Source organism: Salvelinus sp. IW2-2015, unplaced genomic scaffold (assembly GCF_002910315.2).
Source record: "Salvelinus sp. IW2-2015 unplaced genomic scaffold, ASM291031v2 Un_scaffold776, whole genome shotgun sequence".
In the NCBI taxonomy this organism is placed as follows: Eukaryota; Metazoa; Chordata; class Actinopteri; order Salmoniformes; family Salmonidae; genus Salvelinus; species Salvelinus sp. IW2-2015.
This window is the reverse complement of record NW_019942609.1, coordinates 115,073-135,615: the sequence shown is the minus strand read 5'-3', so window position 1 is coordinate 135,615 and position 20,543 is coordinate 115,073. Positions and strand designations below refer to the sequence as shown.

General features: G+C 44.3%; 1 protein-coding gene across 1 annotated transcript in view; it reads left to right on the top strand.

The window, feature by feature from the left end:
* Positions 1 to 17,726, top strand: part of LOC112068866 (inactive tyrosine-protein kinase 7) — a 43,075-nt gene extending 25,349 nt beyond the window's left edge. The window contains exons 6-20 of the mRNA XM_070438320.1: positions 5,635 to 5,765; positions 6,064 to 6,330; positions 6,793 to 6,929; positions 7,692 to 7,827; positions 9,402 to 9,521; positions 9,897 to 10,046; positions 10,461 to 10,605; positions 11,012 to 11,139; positions 11,482 to 11,739; positions 13,738 to 13,899; positions 14,051 to 14,298; positions 14,662 to 14,742; positions 15,047 to 15,198; positions 15,479 to 15,657; positions 16,154 to 17,726. Of these exons, the coding sequence (XP_070294421.1) occupies positions 5,635 to 5,765; positions 6,064 to 6,330; positions 6,793 to 6,929; positions 7,692 to 7,827; positions 9,402 to 9,521; positions 9,897 to 10,046; positions 10,461 to 10,605; positions 11,012 to 11,139; positions 11,482 to 11,739; positions 13,738 to 13,899; positions 14,051 to 14,298; positions 14,662 to 14,742; positions 15,047 to 15,198; positions 15,479 to 15,657; positions 16,154 to 16,314 (2,455 nt within the window). The 3' untranslated portion in view covers positions 16,315 to 17,726. The remainder of the gene's footprint in view (positions 1 to 5,634; positions 5,766 to 6,063; positions 6,331 to 6,792; positions 6,930 to 7,691; positions 7,828 to 9,401; positions 9,522 to 9,896; positions 10,047 to 10,460; positions 10,606 to 11,011; positions 11,140 to 11,481; positions 11,740 to 13,737; positions 13,900 to 14,050; positions 14,299 to 14,661; positions 14,743 to 15,046; positions 15,199 to 15,478; positions 15,658 to 16,153) is intronic.
* Positions 17,727 to 20,543: the final 2,817 nt, after the last annotated feature.

Genomic DNA, 20,543 nt, shown 5'->3' with positions numbered 1-20,543 from the left:
CATTTCATTCTTCTTGTGTTATATTGCCTGTAACCTTGGAGAGATCTTCGTATATAGGCTTAATATTAGTTCCAGGTTAGAAATATATAGCATCGTGTATTGGATCTCTATAGAGAAAGGCCCATTGAAGATGACTTCTTGTCAAGCGTTAAGTTGTATCCACACATTGGAGCAAGGCGAATATACACTGCATCCATGCATTTTAGATATAATACTCCTCTAAACGCAGTAGACGCATAGCAATAACTAGTAGAATACTACATCAGCACACTCAGATGCTAGTTAACGTTAGCCTAGTGATTATGATGAATGTGTTTTCTGTAAGATAAGTTAATGCTAGCTAGCAACTTACATTGGTTTACTAAGCACTGTTCGCTCGTGTGGATGCAATGTAACAGGTGTTAGAAGCGTTGGACTAGTAGACATGGAAGATGCAAGATTCAGATCCCTCCGAGCTACAAGCGTTAACAAGCGTGTGGTCTCACGACCCTGATATCGAGGCAGTAAGCACTCACACACCCGTACTCAACTATAGGGAAACGCACCATGAGACTAAGAATGAATCAGTTATACTTCACTGACTTCAGCACCTATAGATTAATACAATAAAGGTGTAAAGATTAATATACAGAATTACCCGACTTTGTTAAACTATGCCACATCATCAAGGCTATTGTAATATATAATAGCCACTTTCGTCATCAGCTAATATCTCGAAGTGCCTCGAATACAGAGAACCTCAGCCTAAAACCCTGCAGACAAGCAGCTAATGACAGTGTAGTATTTAAGCACGGTGGCATAGTGAAAAGACCTCATACGAATAAGGACCAACCACTAGGAAGAAAACAGACATACCGCGAGAGTGAACAGGGCTATAGAGAGGGAGGTGGCCAGTCCCTTCTGGCTGTGCCGGGTGAGATTATACAGAACATGGCCAAGAATCGTACAATAAATATGTTACCACACTTCGTCAAAATAAATAATGCAGGAGTATAACTGCAGATTCTAGGCTTTCAATAGCTTCGAAAGGTTAGCCTATGATCAAACCGAATGTACTACTCCAGATATATCAGCTAACTGACCCTATGATCCGCCCCACCTGACCACCACTACCTGGTTCATCAATAATAGCACCGACACATTGGAGAGGATGGCTGGAGACAGTTGTTAGGAGTGTCAGGCGAGATCACTTGCTCGCGCCTCTATACCATCACACGATGACACAACTCCACACATTGAAGTTGCTAATCACAAAAAGCATCCGGAAGATGGCGACTATGAAACCAGATGAAGGCACTATAACCACCTCGCTTACTGCCAAGAAGCACAGCCAACGGAGCACATCTCTACGAAAGGAATCATTCTACGATTACCACCTAATCTTTACATGAACAAGTGCGCGAGTAAGTAATAGCGCCCGAACAAACGAGGGCTCCACCCTACAGCACAAACAAGGGAGGAGGGCACACAACTCCAGTACATGAAGTTCTACACAAGTCAAGTATAGACTCAAACCGCACCTCAAAGTTGAGCCTACTCCGCTCCAGGGGCGGCATGAAGAGCACCATCGAGTGCCAGTGACTCAGCCTGGTAATAGGGTTAGAGGCAGAGATCCAGTGGAGAGAGGGGAACCGGCCAGGCAGAGAACACGCAAAGGCTGTGTTTCAGTTATATTGCTCCAGTGCCACGAGTTTTAGCCGTTCACCTCACACTACCTTGGCAGATCTATCCACTCACACTTCATATGACCCTATCCTGAAGAATGACGTCTCTCAGTAAAGAACTTAAGGTTGGAGACCGCCGAGTCTGCGTCCTCTCACATGGGTAGCAGACCATTCCCATAACAATGGAGATCTATTTAGGACGCAAGCACCGAGCCATCCAGCTGTCATATAGACATATCCAGAGAGAACAATTAACCAGGAGGCCTACGTATCATTGTGACCCCGAGAAGGCGGTACTCGCTACGGTACGTATGTCCGCGACAGGACCACTCGGCAAAGATAGGTAGGAGCAAGCCACTTGTACTGCTTTGCTACCGGTTAAACAGTAAACCTTGAAAATCAGCTTGCCTTAACAGAAGCACAGTGTATAATATTACAATCGCTTATGTTCGAGTTCAGGATTCTAGCAGACCGTATTTAGCACTCAACTGAAGTCTAAATTTTGTGCTTTATCCGGGTAGCCGAAGTAGAGCTGCATGTAGTCCAACCTATTTGAAGTAACAAAAGAGCATGCGATAACAATTTTCTGATAACATCATTTTTTGGACAGAAAAGTCTTCATCCAGATATTGCAATGTTATCGCTGAAAAAAGCTCGCCTTGAAAACAGTCTTGATATGTTGTCAAACAGAGAGATCAGTGGTCCAGAATGTAACAGCCGAGGTCCCTTCACAGTTTTATTTGAGACGACTTTTACAACCATCAAGCATTAATTGTCAGATTCTAACAGAAGATCTCTTTGTTTCTTGGGACCTAGAACAAGCATCTCTGTTTTGTCCGATTGTTTAAAAGTAGAAAGTTTCTAGCCATCCACTTCCTTATGTCTGAAACACAGGCTTCTAGCGAGGGCAATTTTGGGGCTTCACACCATGTGTTCTATTAGAGAAATGTACAGCTGTGTGTCATCCCATAGCAAGTGAAAGTTAACATTAATGTTTTTTCGAATGACATCCCCAAGAGGTAAAATATATAGTGAAAACAATAGTGGTCCTAAAACGGAACCTTGAGGAACACCGAAATGTACAGTTGATTTGTCAGAGGGCAAACCATTCACAGAGATAAACTGATATCTTTCCGACAGATAAGATCTAAACCAGGCCAGAACTTGTCCATGTAGACCAATTTGGGTTTCCAGTCTCTCCAAAAGAATGTGGTGATCGTTGATATCAAAGGCAGCACTAAGGTCTAGTAGCACGAGGACAGATGCAGAGCCTCGATCTGACGCCATTAAAAGGTCATTTACCACCTTCACAAGTGCAGTCTCAGTGCTATGATGGGGTCTAAAACCAGACTGAAGCATTTCGTATACATTGTTTGTCTTCAGGAAGGCAGTGAGTTGCTGCGCAACAGCTTTTTCTAAAATTTGAGAGGAATGGAAGATTCGATATAGGCCGATTTTTAGTTTTTTATATTTTCTGGGTCAAGGTTTGGCTTTTTCAAGAGAGGCTTTATTACTGACACGTTTAGTGAGTTTGGTACACATCCGGTGGATAGAGAGCCGTTTATTATGTTCAACATAGGAGGGCCAAGCACATGAAGCAGCTCTTTCAGTAGTTTAGTTGGAATAGGATCCAGTATGCAGCTTGAAGGTTTAGAGGCCATGATTATTTTCATCATTGTGTCAAGAGATATAGTACTAAAACACTTAAGTGTCTCTCTTGATCCTAGGTCCTGGCAGAGTTGTGCAGACTCAGGACAGCTAAACTTTGGAGGAATACGCAGATTTAAAGAGGAGTCTAATTTGCTTTCTAATGATCATGATCTTTTCCTCAAAGAAGTTCATGAATTTATTACTGCTGAAGTGAAAGCCATCCTCACTTGGGGAATGCTGCTTTTTAGTTAGCTTTGCAACAGTATCAAAAATAAWTTTTGGATTGTTCTTATTTTCCTCAATTAAGTTGGAAAAGTAGGATGATCGAGCAGCAGTGAGGGCTCTTCGATACTGCATGGTACTGTCTTTCCAAGCTAGTCGGAAGACTTCCAGTTTGGTGTGGCGCCATTTCCGTTCCAATTTTCTGGAAGCTTGCTTCAGAGCTCGGGTATTTTCTGTATACCAGGGAGCTAGTTTCTGATGACAAATGTTTTTCGTTTTTAGGGGTGCAACTGCATCTAGGGTATTGCGCAAGATTAAATTGAGTTCCTCAGTTAGGTGGTTAACTGATTTTTGTCCTCTGACGTCCTTGGGTAGGCAGAAGGAGTCTGGAAGGGCATCAAGGAATYTTTGTGTTGTCTGAGAATTTATAGCACGACTTTTGATGCTCCTTGGTTGGGGTCTGAGCAGATTATTTGTTGCGATTGCAAACGTAATAAAATGGTGGTCCGATATTCCAGGAAAAACATTAAGATCTACAACATTTATTCCATGGGACAAAACTAGTTCCAGAGTATGACTTTGGCAGTGAGTAGGTCCATAGACATGTTGGACAAAACCCACTGAGTCGATGATGGATCCAAAAGCCCTGGCAGCAGGTTGGCTAACAGCCTGCTGCCTGGCCTGCACCCTATTTCATTGTGGAGCTAGAGGAGTTAGAGCCCTGTCTATGTTGGTAGATAAGATGAGAGCACCCCTCCAGCTAGGATGGAGTCCGTCACTCCTCAGCAGGTCAGGCTTGGTCCTGTTTGTGGGTGAGTCCCAGAAAGAGGGCCAATTATCTACAAATTCTATCTTTTGGGAGGGGCAGAAAACAGTTTTCAACCAGCGATTGAGTTGTGAGACTCTGCTGTAGAGCTCATCACTCCCCCTAACTGGGAGGGGGCCAGAGACAATTACTTGATGCCGACATCTTTCTAGCTGATTTACACGCTGAAGCTATGTTGCGCTTGGTGACCTCTGACTGTTTCATCCTAACATCGTTGGTGCCGACGTGGATAACAATATCTCTATACTCTCTACACTCGCCAGTTTTAGCTTTAGCCAGCACCACCTTCAGATTAGCCTTAACGTCGGTAGCCCTGCCCCCTGGTAAACAGTGTATGATCGCTGGTTGATTCATTTTAAGTCTAATACTGCGGGTAATGGAGTCGCCAATGACTAGGGTTTTCAATTTGTCAGAGCTAATGGTGGGAAGCTTCGGCTTCTCTGACCCCGTAACGGGAGGAGTAGAGACAAGAGAAGACTCGGCCTCAGACTCCGACTCGCTACTTAATGGGGAAAACCGGTTGAAAGTTTCTGTCGGCTGAATGAGCGACGCCGGTTGAGCATTCCTACAGCATTTCCCTCCAGAAGCCATGAGAAAGTTGTCCGGCTGCGGGGACCGTGCGGGGGGATTTATACTACTATCTGTACTTACTGGTGGCACAGACACTGTTTCATCCTTTCCTACACTTAAATTACCCTTGCCTAACGATTGCGTCTGAAGCTGGGCTTGCAGCTCAGCTATCCTCGCCATAAGGCGATCGTTCTCCTGTATATTATGAGTACAGCGACTGCAATTAGAAGACATCATGTTAATGTTACTACTTAGCTTCGGCTGTTGAAGGTGCTGACGAACCATGTCCAGATAAAGCGTCCGGAGTGAAAAAGTTGAATGAGGGAAAAAAGTTGTGAGGGGAAAAACAAAAATATAAACGGTAAAAAACGTAAAGTTGTCAGCTAGCAAAATAAGGTTGGCAACAAAACGCACAGCAACACGTAAAAAAAAAAAATCTGCCCTAATTAATCGGCCATTCCGATTTAATCGGTCGACCTCTAATACCTATGTTTGTTTTGGATGCGTGTCGACATTTTGAGGTGAATTCTGCAAACCGCTAATGTTTATTAGTATCTCTTCCAAGAGTCCTTTTAAAATGTACAAATATACAGAAAATGTAAAACAAACAACGGGTCCTCTTTCCTGAGTTGGCCAACTTTCCAGAGTATATTCATAATGAAGTCTGTATTTTGTTGTGACCTTCTTTCTCTCCCTCCCTAGGTTGGTGATGTTGAACAATGGCTCCCTGCTCATCACCCAGGTGAAACCCAGAAACACTGGGCTTTACAAATGTGTGGCCAAAGGGCCCCGCGGACTCCCTGTCACTCTGGAGGCCACCGTGAACCTAGCAGGTAAGCGCACACACAGGCATGCACAGTTTTGACACACTGCCTCAAGACAGTTGTTTGAATCCTTCAGTTTACGTCTAACTTACTGAACCCTGTCACAGTTTAACTCCATTAATAAATGTTATCCCTCGCTAATCTGCACTATCTTTAGCTGGATTGGCACGGCAGGGTCAACAGTTCCACTCTACAGTTGGGTGGTGTACTGCATTTCCTTCATGATTAGGACACAAGATATTAGTTTTGCGGTCTTAATTCATGTTTTTTTTTTGATGTCATGGACTATCACTCCCTTCCCTTACAGAAATCGAGGAGATGGGCCCCAGCCAGAGCCGGGTCTTCTCTGCCAACTCCCTGGAGCGGGTATCCTGCCGCCCCCCTCGCGGCCACCCGGAGCCCGATGTGTGGTGGGAGTGGGGCGGGGAACGCGTTCCCTCAGAGGGCAGGGTCTACCAGGACGGACTGGAGCTGGTCTTCAGCCCCACCCAGGGGGAAGACTCAGGATTGTATACCTGCGTGGGCCAGAACAAAGCCGGTACCAGGAGGCAGGAGCTGACCGTCACCGTGGCCAGTGAGTATAGACCTCAAGCCTGACCAAGACCCTAAAGGCTTTTCATACTACTGAGCCAAGACAAACCAAGCTGGTCTGGTTACACATCCACAATTGTCTCTGGAACCTTAATGAAAAGCACAATGTGAAATGAAAATATCAGAACCAGTTTAGATCAGGTCAGCAAGATGGTGTGAAAAGGATATTTGTGGTCAAAAGGGAAGAAAATTGTCTAAAATTGAGGGAAGCAGGGAGGTAGTATGTATACTTGTCCAATAAAAAAACACTATTCTGTTTTGTAACATTGCTAGTGTGCCCTAATGAACACGACCCAGGTGTTTCACTGTTGAGGCGGGAGTTGGACAAAACGCTGAAGGACTGTGGCTCTCCAGGAGTGTGGTGTTTGTTGTGACCTGCACCCGCTGAAATGTATTGGGTGTAGACACTACTTTTGAAGAGATGCTAAATGCGTGTATCCCCTAGCCCCTCCGGAGTGGGTGACAAAGCCAGAGGACAGCCAGCTGGAGGAGGGCCTCCCTGGGTACCTGCATTGCCACACCCGCGCCACACCCCAGCCCGAGGTTACCTGGTACCGCAACTTCATCCCCATCACCACCGAGGTCAGTCCTGTGGTCCGAACTGTGTGTCCTGATCATTCTGAAAAGAAGTGGGAATATACACTAAGAACTACTACACACCGAGTTTACAAAACATTAGGACCACCTGCTCTTTCCATGACATAGATTGACCAGGTAAATCCAGGTGACAGCTATGATCCCGTATTGATGTCACTTGTTAAATTCACTTCARCCAGTGTAGATGAAGGAGAAGAGACAGGTTAAAGGACTTTTAAGTATCGAGACAAATTGTGTATGTGTTCCATTCAGAGGGTAAATGGGTTAGACAAAATATTTAAAAGGACATCCAGCCAACTAGACACAACTGTGGGAAGCACAGGAGTCAACATAGGCCAGCATCCCCGTGGAACGCTTTCGACGCCTTGTTGTCAACGCCCCGATGAATTGAGGCTGTTCTGAGGGAAATGGGAGTGCAACTCAATATGTCATGTTTTGTACACTCAATGTATATACTTATATTTACATACGGTTATAGACATTTTTAATGTGACATTCTCTCGCAGTGTTACGCAAGGGTTAAGTTCATTTAAGAATCATTTAACAATAATCCATGTAATGAAATACATTTCTCAAATATGCCCCTGACGCTGCATTTTACATTCACTTTAAAGCCAATGTTTTTTTACTGTGCTGAAATACAGATTAACTTTTTAATGCCCAGAACTGTAAATATGCATAAAGGTGCAATCTGTAACTTTCATTACCTTTTTAACCTATTGTTAAACCATTATCTTTTGACTGTAGGACATTCGCTTTAAGCTGTACCCCAACGGGACCCTGAGGATCAACAGTGTGGAGGTGTATGATAACCACTTATACATGTGTCGGAGCCAGACGGAGGCCGGGAGGGTGGAAGGCCGGGCCCGGGTCTTCGTACTTGGTGAGTGTGCACATGCGTAGGTGTGAGTTTGTAAGCGAGAGAGACAGCATGCAAGTGTKTGGTAGTGCCATGATGTGTTCGTGGTGTGTCCTATGTGTGTGAGAGTGTACAAATAAACTTTTGTGTGTGTGAGTGTCATGTTATATGCGTGGGTATCAGGGTTTCCATTAGCTGGTAATTGCCGGCTTTTGGCCGATTTTAAAATAAATTAAATGCCGATAAATAAAATTGTAGCCGGCCAAAGTGTCCGGGGCTGCCCTGCTGAGGAGAGAGAGAGGAGCCTTGGCCTAGGCTACTGTTGATTATGAAGATTGAGGCCTTTTTCATTGAAGTGAAGTGAAAGTTAGAGAGTAGTGAAAAGCCTATAAGGCAGGGCTCCAGACTGCGACCATTTAGTCTCATTTTGTCTGTACGAGTTAAAAAATGTATTGGTTGCATCGGTGCGAGCTACACATTCATTCACCTCACTCAAAACGTCCTATTTTTTAGTGGGCTAAAACTATGATTTGGAAAAACAGTGAAGTGCATTATCCTCATGATTCCTGTAATGAAAGTGTCTGCCTACTTGCCCCTGTACTGGTTTCGCTGGAGCCTGCTGCTGTGTCGAGCGAGCCACGCTTTTTTTTCCCCGGGAAAGGAAAGTGTTCTGATTTGTACACAGCTATCCTGTTGTCACTGATGGTGTGAGGATGTTCTCAGCTTTCTGTAGATATACTTTTTATTTCAGCATGCAAGTTCGATCTGTCTTTTTAATTGTGTGCTCTGTATTTAGTTTAAGATGTGTTTTAAGTAGGCCTGTTGTAAAATAAATATCATTAGCCTATTGCTGTCTATTGTTGGGTAAGGTAGGCACTAGCCTTTCTTGGTCATTGCTGCAATATAGCCTGTTCAAAAYCTTTTTGAAGGTTTAAACCCGTTCACAAGTGTTTTGTTCCATTCTGTTGAGACATTTTCTTTCTTACTTTTGATATGACCCTAATAACATTTACAAGCTTTTGTGACGGTGTAGCCTATTRCACTGCAGGCCTATGATATGAAGGCAGTGCACCCCGGCGCTCCAACTGACTCTGTCAGTTGAACTTGAGGAAGAATGTTTTAGGCCTACCAGAGTTACTTCTATAATCTTACAATATAACGGCTGTCTTTATAGAAAAATATTCTGATAAAAAAAWTACGAATTAGCCCCCTTCTGAACGCATATATCTGTATAGCAGACAGTCGCCTATCTGACATGTATAAAGAAATTCAGTTTTGCATATKCTACACATCGAAACACAAGGAATAAATAGTGCTTTGTAATTAGTTATAGGCTGTTTTTAAGGACATGTAAATCTCTCTCTTGGCCAATATTGCTGATTTATTGATGGCGCTGGAAGACCTAATGGGTTACGCGCCATAACGCATATGGATGACCGGTAAATGTATCAAATGTCCGATAAATGTAAGTCTTCCTGGTCACTTGTCCGGCGCCAAATTTTCCTGACGGAGACCCTGGGGTGTGTGTGTCTTTGTCTGCGTGTGTGTCTGTCTCTACTCTGTGCTTGGTCTCCAACACGTTTGTCTCCTTCCTCCAGAGAAGCTGAAGTTCACACCCACCCCCCAGCCCTCCCAGTGTCTGGAGTTGGACAAGGAGAGCACTGTGCAGTGCTCTGCCAAGGGCCGCGAGACCCCCACCATTCAGTGGACCAAAGCAGGTGGGTGTTCGCGGACCTCCTTGCCTGTCTTTGTACATGTGTGTGTCTCAGTCGTGTGTTGCTCAATCCAATCCAAAATCGACTCGTAGCTCCTACCCCTTGTACCAAGACACTTCTAGTTGATCTCAAAGGATAGCATGGGTGTAAGCAAATATGGTAATAACTGCCTAGCTTATTGGCATAGTCAGATTTTCTGCCATATTTCTTACTCCCATTGTTTCTACCAAGCTTATTGGAATAGTTTGATTTTCAGACTTTTTTTTTTACACCTATTGTAARTGTGTTTTCTAAATAAGTTTGTCTATAATCTGAGAGCTGTGCTCCACTTGTAGAACAATAAACGTGAATCTGAATCTCTAATATTCCCCCCTGCAGATGGCAGTGAGCTGCCGGAGCATGTAGTCCAGACCGGCGGCGTGCTCCACTTCGCAAAGGTGACGAGGGACGACGCGGGCAACTACACCTGCCTGGCATCCAACAGCCTGCAGGGCCAGATCACAGCCGCCGTGCAGCTCACCGTAGCAGGTATCCCTCCACTAACACTAGTGGCACCAATGCAGGTCACAGACACACCACAAAGCTGCCACCTATACAACCAGACACCACACAGACCAAGGGCCCTCCGGTTGTCGTCCTCTACTTTTAACCAGAGATTGAATTCTACCTGTGAAAAATGTGTATGTATGCTCCAGCCAACCTGTGACAGTAATTAAGGTCATGGGTTACGTTTAGAAACAAAAACGGTAGTAATCAAGATGGCAGAACTAAGTTGTGCACAGCTAATGTAGACAATCCCCAAATGTTTTTTTTTACCAATGATTTCATAAATTGTGCTAATGCCACCATCACCAAAGCTGTCTCCAACGCAACTAAATCCATCTTAACCAACACTTCTCTTCCACTATTTCTTTCTTTCCTTCTCCCCTCTCTCTCCCCCAGTGTATATAACATTTAATATGGAGCCGGAGCACACCACTGTTTACCAGGGCCACACAGCCATTCTGCACTGCCAGGCCACCGGTGACCCCCAGCCCTTTATCCAGTGGAAGAAGAAAGACAAGTTCCTGGAGCCTCGCAAGAGCAGGTAGAGAACCACAACTGTCTGTTTTGTTAAGGCCCAAAGTCATTTTGTAGTATTTGGTTTCTCATTTGTGGGTTTTTTGTTCTGAACACCTTGCTAAACGGAATGTTTGGATAGTGTGTTTTGCTAGTGACATCTTCCCTACCATGATAAGAAACCATCTAGCCTTTGCCATATTGCCATCAGCTAGTCCCAATTCCCTTCCTATGCTTTCCCTTAGGTCAAACCCTTCATTATTTKCAGTTCTCTAAGGTAAATGCAATATGGTGGAAGCACCTTATACCTCGAGACCCCTCAGATCAAGGTTAAGGGRAAGGGAGTGAAATAGGACTGGAGTAAAGGAAGGAAAGGAAAGGAATTGAATGCAGCCACAGCCTCACCCCTGTCCCCTCTGCTGTTTTCTCTCCAGATTTCAGAAGATGCCCAATGGCTCTCTGGTCATCCATGACGTGAGTGTGGAGGACACGGGAAGCTTCACATGCATCGCTGGCAACAGCTGCAATATCGGCCACACATCGGCAGAGCTCTATGTCGTAGGTAAGACACAAGGAGATAAACTGATCAACTTTGGTGTGCCTGCTGCAGCTGTCTACAKTATTTTTATGGTTGTGGTAGGTGGAGGAAATTAAACGGCGCACCAAACTAAATACCTCTTTTGGCACTTGAATGTGTAATGACAGTAACAGGATCAAGAAAAATGAAACATTTCGACACTGCAATGTCTCATTTAGAAAGGATGTAATTGAGTGGCGCCGTCTTGAAGTGTCCACTTGACGTCTGAGGCTGAGATGGTGATTCAATAGACTCCAATAGAAGGCTTTAATTCAATAGAGAAGCACATCACCTGACCCTTTCATGTGTGTGTCTGCGTGCCAACAGAGAAGCCCGTGCACCACTCGTTGGAGGAGGACGAAAAGGCGCCCTACAAGATGATCCAGACAATCGGCCTATCGGTGGGCGCCGCCGTGGCCTACATCATCATCGTCCTGGGCCTGATGTTCTACTGCAAGAAGAGACGCAACGCAAGACACCCCCCCCTACACCCCCACGCCATAAAGGGGAGGAGGAAGGAGGGAAGGAAAAAAGGGGGGGAAAAAGGAACCCAGAGGGAGAGGAGGGAGACAGAGCACCTCAACGGTCAGAGTTCACAGTCCATTCCATTCAGTTGAATTCGGGTAGTGTTGTTGTTTTCCTGGTAGTGTGAGGAGAATTGAGTTGAACTTTATTGAAAACATTACAAATATGTATAGTTGTTGTACTGCATGTACATGTATTACTCGTGACGGGCACCGATACAGTGGGGCAAAAAAGTATTTAGTCAGCCACCAATTGTGCAAGTTCTCCCACTTAAAAAGATGAGGCCTGTAATTTTCATCATAGGTACACTTCAACTATGACAGACAAAATGAGAAAAAAAATCCAAGAAAATCACATTGTAGGATTTTTTTATGAATTATTAGCAAATTATGGTGGAAAAATAAGTATTTGGTCAATAACAAAAGTTTATTCTCAATACTTTGTTATATACCTTTGTTGGCAATGACAGAGGTCAAACGTTTTCTGTAAGTCTTCACAAGGTTTTCAACACACTGTTGCTGGTATTTTGGCCCATTCCTCCATGCAGATCTCCTCTAGAGCAGTGATGTTTTGGGGCTGTTGCTGGGTAACACGGACTTTCAACTCCCTCCAAAGATTTCTATGGGGTTGAGATCTGGAGACTGGCTAGGCCACTCCAGACCTTGAAATGCTTCTTACGAAGCCATCCTTCGTTGCCCGGGCGGTGTGTTTGGGATCATTGTCATGCTGAAAGACCCAGCCACATTTCATCTTCAATGCCCTTGCTGATGGAAGGAGGTTTTCAACCAATCTCACGATACATGCCCCATTCATTCTTTCCTTTACACGGATCAGTCGTCCTGGTCCCTTTGCAGAAAAACAGCCCCAAAGCATGATGTTTCCACCCCCATGCATCACAGTAGTATGGTGTTCTTTGGATGCAACTCAGCATTCTTTGTCCTCCAAACACGACGAGTTGAGTTTTACCAAAAAGTTAATTTTGGTTCATCTGACCATATGACATTCTCCCAATCTTCTTCTGGATCATCCAAATGCCTTCTAGCAAACTCAGACGGGTCTGGACATGTACTGGCTTAAGCAGGGGGACACGTCTCGCACTGCAGGATTTGAGTCCCTGGCGGCGTAGTGTGTTACTGATGGTAGGCTTTGTTACTTTGGTCCCAGCTCTCTGCAGGTCATTCACTAGGTCCCCCCGTGTGGTTCTGGGATTTTTGCTCACTGTTCTTGTGATCATTTTGACCCCACGGGGTGAGATCTTGCGTGGAGCCCCAGATCGAGGGAGATTATCAGTGGTCTTGTATGTCTTCCATTTCCTAATAATTTCTCCCACAGTTGATTTCTTCAAACCAAGCTGCTTACCTATTGCAGATTCAGTCTTCCCAGCCTGGTGCAGGTCTACAATTTTTTTTGGTGTCCTTTGACAGCTTTTGGTCTAGGCATAGTGGAGTTTGGAGTGTGACTGTTTGAGTTGTGGACACGTGTCTTTTATACTGATAACAAGTTCAAACAGGTGCCATTAATACAGGTAACGAGTGGAGGACAGAGGAGCCTCTTAAAGAAGAAGTTAACAGGTCTGTGAGAGCCAGAAATCTTGCTTGTTTGTAGGTGACCAAATACTTATTTTCCACCATAATTTGCAAATAAATTCATTAAAAATCCTACAATGTGATTTTCAGGTATTTTTTTCCCTCATTTTGTCTGTCATGGTTGAAGTGTACCTATGATGAAAATTACAGGCCTCTCATCTTTTTAAGTGGGAGAACTTGCACAATTGGTGGCTGACTAAATACTTTTTTGCCCCACTGTATGTAAAGTCAATATCGGTATCAGTTGCATTTATTTTTTATACGATATCAAAAAATAAAATAATGTAAACCCCACAACTGTGTGTTAGCCTCTAGAGTTAGTCTCCAAAATGGAACTGTTTCAAGTGATACTTCATTTCCATGGCTGTGTTGCTTTAACATTTCTGTACCTAGAAATAAGAAGAGTATGTAAAAGCAATCAGAATGTTTAGTTACTGGTATTGAAGGATGCCATTTTGTCCTTGCACTAAAGGGGGCACGGTGCAGACCAACGGGCAGGCCACCGCTGAGATCCAGGAGGAGGTGGCACTGACCAACATGGGCACCACGGCCAGCAGTGCCAACAACAAGCGCCACAGCAGCCACGAGAAAGGGCCCTACCCCCGCGCCAACCTGACCACCATCACCACTCTGGGTATGGAGCAATGGATGTGCGCACACACACACAGTCATTGTAAATAAGAATTTGGAAAAGTTGTCATTGTAACTAAGAATTGGTTCTTAGTTGACTTACCTGTATAAATAAAGGCTATATTCAATCATACTGATTCCCTTCTCCTACACAGGAAAAGGTGAGTTTGGCGAGGTGTTCCTGGCCAAAGCCAAGGGCCTCATGTCAGCAGGAGGCAGTGAAGATGAGGAGGAGACAGTGGTGCTGGTGAAGAGTCTGCAGACGCGGGACGAGACCCTGCAGCTGGAGTTCCGCCGCGAGATCGAGATGTTCGGCAAGCTGGGCCACCCCAACCTGGTGCGCCTACTGGGCATGTGCAGAGAAGCCGAGCCCCACTACCTCATACTGGAGTACGCTGAATTGGTAAGGAGGGAGCTACCTGCTTACGCTCTGGGGTGACGTTTCTCCTAGGTACAGATCAAGGATCARCTTCCCCGCCCCCAAACCTTAACCATTAGTGGGGGAAATGCAAAACTGACCCAAGATCAGTGTCTACGGGCAACTTAACTTCACCCTACTCCCTACACACAAACACACACACTTTATGTATTCTACATGGCAGTCAATTGTATCATTGAAATACATGTGTATTAAGATAAAATACAGATTTAAAATATGACCTACATACGCTCACACTGACCCCAGTGCAGTGAAAAACGTGTGGGTGTCCTTTTTTAAATCATCCATGATTTAGCATTGACCCCAGATCTGTGTATATGTTCCTAGGGGGACCTGAAGCAATACCTCAAGATGTCCAAGAACAAGGAGGAGAAACCCAAGTCCCATCACCTCAGCACCAAGCAGAAGGTCAGTTTACACACACATACTCAAAAGAACGCATACATTAGCATCTTAAACAGGTCGTGGCTTCAGTGCAGTAGGCCAGGATTTGGTAGCTGGTGCTTACAGTAAGTACCTCCTGCTGCATCATGCCACTGGCTTTCACTGCCTGTTGGACCACTCAGAAGGAGAAACAGATTAACCATAAGATGTGATTTTAAAAAAGCCATTAAAATGCTTAAACACGCACACTAACTCACTCACTTGAAGACACACATGCGCATGAAAACAGTGATTTAATGCTTCCTATGTCCCACTCTCTCTCCCTCAGGTGGGGGTGTGTCTGCAGGTTGCCCGGGGGATGGAGCATCTATCCAATCAGCGCTTCGTCCACAAGGACCTAGCCACCCGCAACTGTCTGATCAGCGCCAAGAGACAGGTCAAGGTGTCTGCACTGGGGCTCAGCAAGGATGTCTACAACGAGTAAGATTACATTGAATTAAATCTTGATTTAACCAGGAAAGATCCCTTGCGGTTAAACCACATTTAAGGTTTTGATTAATTTCGATGAATCCAGTCACAGAATAATTGTATCGATTTTAATTTCGATTTCCCAAAGCAAGTCTCCATTTTTAAAGAGACCTGTGATATGTAAAGTGATGAACTATGACAGACTAAATTAACTGTGGCGCCACCCAATGGCCAAACATCACCCAAAGATCACCCTCCTCTCCCGTCCTCTCCTCCTCCTCCCCCCCTCCAGTGAGTACTATCACTACCGGCAGGCGTGGATCCCTCTGCGCTGGCTGCCCAGCGAGGCCGTGTTCGAGGACGACTACTCCACCAAGACGGACGTGTGGTCCTTCGGCGTGCTCATGTGGGAGGTGTTTAGCCTGGGGGAGCTGCCGCACGCTGCGCTCGACCACGACAAGGTCCTCGAAGGTGAGGGCAGTCGAACTGGATCTTGGAAGTGTTATTGTTATTGAAGGATGCTACTTCACCCCAGATGGGGGTAGAGGTAGAAGACCACTATTCCAGGGTCACATTTTGTCATCCTAATGGGTTACTTTACTAACCTTTGCCTGCTCATAGTTGTTTAAACCCACACAATTCACACAAGATGTCACTAAAATCCCCTCTATTTTTTTTTGTACAAAACATAGTTTTCACACAAAACATAGTTTTCACATGTTGACATTGCGGTGATGTTTAATGCGCTCTCCTGTTCGGTCCTTTCAGAGTATTGGTCATGAGTGAATGGATAGTGAGATTGAAATAGATTGGAACCAAAATAACATTTATGAGTTTCACTCTAACCCCCACGTTCTTTCCCTCCATGTCTTTATTTCTCTATCCCTCCATCTTTCACCTCTTTCCCTGCATCTCGCTCGCTCTCACCCCCATGTATGTCATTCTCTCACGTCTTTTTCTCTACCAGAGCTGAGGGAGGGCCGGGGGAAGCTGCCCCTGCCCCAGGGCTGTCCTTCTCGGGTGTACAAGCTGATGACTCGCTGCTGGGCCTCCAGCCCCAAGGACCGCTCCTGCTTTAGTGACATCGTCTCTGCCCTGAGCGAACTGCCCTCCGAGAGCAAGGTGTAACACACACGGCCCAGGTGCACAGTTTGTGTGTGTGTAAGGGTATGAATGTTTTATCAATGGGGGGAGGTGACGTGTGTGAGAGCGGATGTGTACGTGAAGGACATATACACGTTGTTGTTGTTGTGCATGCATGTATTGGCCTTTTGAGTTTGTGTGTCTAGCACTCCAGGACTATCCTACTCCGCCTGGTTGGCTTCTGTAGTTAGCGTCTGCAAGAGCAGAACGAGACTCTTAACAACAAGGAACTTTGGTCGCAATTGAGGACCCAGCCGAGAAGAGCTCAACATCCAATGAGCTTCTCCTTCTTCTCTATGGATTAAAATGACTATTTTTTACAATGAGGACTTATATTCTGCCTTAGCAGGTCAAATGGTGTCTATAACATTTTAATCTAGAAACTAACGACAGTTAACGTTGGCACGGTTTTCACCCCAATTGAATCTTTTCTGTTACTCATGTTTGCGAATGGACAAGACAAAAGGGACATTTTCTTCCCAGAGCCAAACGGGACATGAAGGTACAACCTCTTCAGGAGGTAAAATCTTATCTCTCACCCTGTTAGATATGATCAGAACGAGGTAAAGGGCCAGCAGTGGCATTATTGAACTTGTGTGGAGTTTAGCTGGAGTGTGGATGGAATCACCGCTTGCTCACAACACTAGTTTTCCTTGCCTTGAAGGTAAATCTTTGGTTGATTTTAAAGTATAGTCGTGGCAGTATATGGACCCTGAATTAGCTTCAACATGCTATTTTGGAGTTAAGATAACTGATCATCTAAGCTGTAGCATTATAGGCTAGCTATTTTATAAAGGCCATCCTGTCATGAACAGTTTTGTACTCCTATCAAAGATGTCTGAATGTTACTGCTCCATTTGCCCATCAATCATCCAATCCTATCGCGACCAGAGCTTTTCCAATCAGAGTGGGAGAAACCTTTCTTCGTAGACATTTGTCTAAAAGTGCTTTGTATACATGCTTAAAACATGCACTGATCACAACTATACCTTTTTGTTTTCTAGAAGGATTGTTTCGGAGACCTGTTAACTTATTTTAAAGGTCCTGTTTTGTATTTTTTCACTGTATAGAAAGGTACTAAGCTTCTTTGATATAATTTTTTTATGTGCGAGGCATTTTATGATTTGTGTAATAGTTTGTCTTTTTTTTTTTTTTTTTTTTTGAAATAAGGTTCTCCTGAATTGAAAAAAAATGCCTGGCAAATGAAGGACTTTGCATCAGATTGCTTTCTTGCTATTGTTTTTATATTTACTTTCTTGCTTTTCTTTTAATATTTACTTTTTTACTTGAACATTTTTATACATTACAGTTTTCTATTTTAAGTATGTTTATACAAACGCATATTAGCCATGGCATATACATGGCGCTGGTCCAATAAAATATTTGTTGTAAATGTACATGTTTTTGTTTGTACGCCGTTTGGGAAGTATTGTGCATACAACATTATTAACAAATATAAKATCTCACTGGTAACTTGTAGAGTTTAGCTTGAGTAAGAGTACACCTTAAAAAATATCTATTTCAACAGTTTTACAAAAAATAACCCTCTGCAATGATATTCAAACTTTGTCCAAATCTGATATTTATCCAAAGTTAATATCAGTATCAAACTCAGCAAGTCTGTATTTTTGTTGTTGTTTTGAGGGTCAGTCCAGCTTGCAGAGTGATGGAGGATGAAGATCTGTGAATCCTAAATCCAGCATAGTGTGGCTCCGTGAACGTGATGTGGAATGCATAAGGAGGGACACTTGACCCACGTTATGAATCGATTAGGTAGAATCACAGGTCGTCTCTGGGCCAGTCCAGATCAACCCCAAACCGCCTTGACTGATGAGCGCAGGCCAGCTCCACCATTTCTGCTTATCATGGTCAAATTTTAGTAACCAGGTAGAAATCTCAGGAGGAAGGATGGAACTTGATCCCCCAGGCTTTGCATTTTGCTCCATGTACTCCCTCCCTTACTCCTTCCCCTTCTGTTTGGACATCACCCCCACTGATATGGCTCTGGGTTTCTCTCCTCCAGTCCACTCTGCATCCCAGTAGCAGCAGCCCGATGGCTGCTCTTGAGATAACAACCCGTAGGGATTCTGAGGTTCAACGGGAGATGTCGGCTTCCTGGCTCATCCTCCTGGTTTCCTCTGTCCTACAGTGTCAGCCAACAGGCATCCGAGGGACACAGAATTCTCTATCAGACTGCTAATATAATTTGTGACAGGTAATCCCTATGATCTGTAACAATACATAATATAACCATGCGGTGAAAATTATGCTAATTCAAATACGTTTGCCAGAACTCACATTTCATAAGCCCTGGTTTGTTCCGACACATATAATGGTCCACAAGGTGAAACAATGTTGACCGTTAGAGTTGCACAATTCTCTACAATGGTTCTAGCTTCCAGATGGCAGGAAATACCAAATTGAGGACTAATGATGCGCGTGCATCGATGTGGCCTGAAGAAGAATTGTTAGGATTTTGAACGGTCAGATAGCTGGCAACAATGACAAGCTGCCATGTAGGGAATCGTAGGTGGCTCATTCAGCTTGTATCTTATTGATACACTACATGGCCAAAAGTATGTGAACAACCCTTCAAATTAGTGTATTTGGTTATTTCAGCCACATCTGTTGCTGACTAGGTGTATAAAATCAAGCACACAGCCATGCAATCGCCATAGAAGAACATTGGTAGTAGAATGGCCCGTACTGAAGAGCTCAATGACTTTCAACATGTTATTGAGGAGTGGTAGGCCACATAAGCTCAAAACGGGACTGCCGAGTGCTGATGCGTGTAAGAATTGCCCTGAGTTCCAAACTGCCTCTGCCTCTGGAAGCAACGTCAGCACCAGAACAGTTCGTTGGGAGCTTCTTGAGATGGGTTTCCATGGCCGAGCAGCCGCACAAGAGCCTTACGGAATGTCATACATGATGGATAATTAGCTTCCCTGCAGAAAAGACACTAATCTTCACACATCAAGATGGCAGGTGGGTGTGGGGCCAAAGATGGCAGGGGTTCAAACTGTAGAACCCAGTTCTTACATTTTGAATATAAAAATGTATTTTATCAAACAAAACTATGCTACATTTTATCTCTGGGACCCTCAGGATGAAAAATCAGAGCAAGATTACTGAATGTAAGTACATTATTTASCTTCAGAGGTGAATGTATCAAACCAGTTGCCATGCTAAAAGTGTTTTGTTGTTATGCACTCAAACAATAGCATGGTATTTTTTTCACTATAATAGCTTCTTAAATTGGACAGTGCAGTTAGATTAACAATAATTTAAGCTTTCTGCCCATATAAGACATGTCTATGTCCTGGAACGTTGGCTGTTACTTACGTCGTTCTAGTCACATTAGCACACGTTAGCAACAACCGTCCTGGTTTAGGGACACCGATCCCATAGAGGTTAACCCCTTCAAACAGGGTTAGTAAAAACATGTTTCTGTTCAACCATACAAGATTTTCTGGTTTATCTACAAGAAGAGGTGGTCGTTCAGTTTCTCAAGCCTGATGACAGTTGTCCACAGACAGAGAATATTCACTCCATAAACATTTGGGAGGCAGGAGCAGAAACCAGATCCAGTGCCACAGGGCACAGCTTTGAATAAACAGCATCCTTGCCTGCCAGAACTGGAGAGGTGACTCTAAACATGCCCCCCTTTTACCTCTTCCTGGTATTTCCACAGCTCACAGGGGGCACTTAATGCCCTGCCAGGTTGACTTTCCAGCTGGACCATTACCTCAGACACAATCTGTGGCACAAAATATAGTTCTGAAGCATTGTGGTTGAGATGCTTGCCGGATTCATCGTGCTGGCATCTTCCATGCGAAGCACTCGCGCAGTGACTTCAAGAGGACCTGTTCCAACTGTTTCGCAACAGTAGTTGACTGCAAGTGTGCATCAAGGTTGAGAAGACACGGCACCACATCAGACAGCGACTGGCTGTCAGTGATGTTGGTCGTGTGAATTGTGAATGGCTCCATAGACTTCACAAGCTGCTCTAGCTTGGCCCAGCCACGCTGTGCCCGCCCTCTGATTTCTTCCTAGTTAGCAAGTGATAGCTAGGGATAGTGATGCACAAGCTACGCCCATTTGAAATGTTGGCAACTACTGGCAGCATTTACCTGCCCGATTCAGAATGACGAAAATTWGATTTTTGCTCAAAGTTTAGAAAACTCAAACTAAATAATTTGTTTTTATTTGATTAG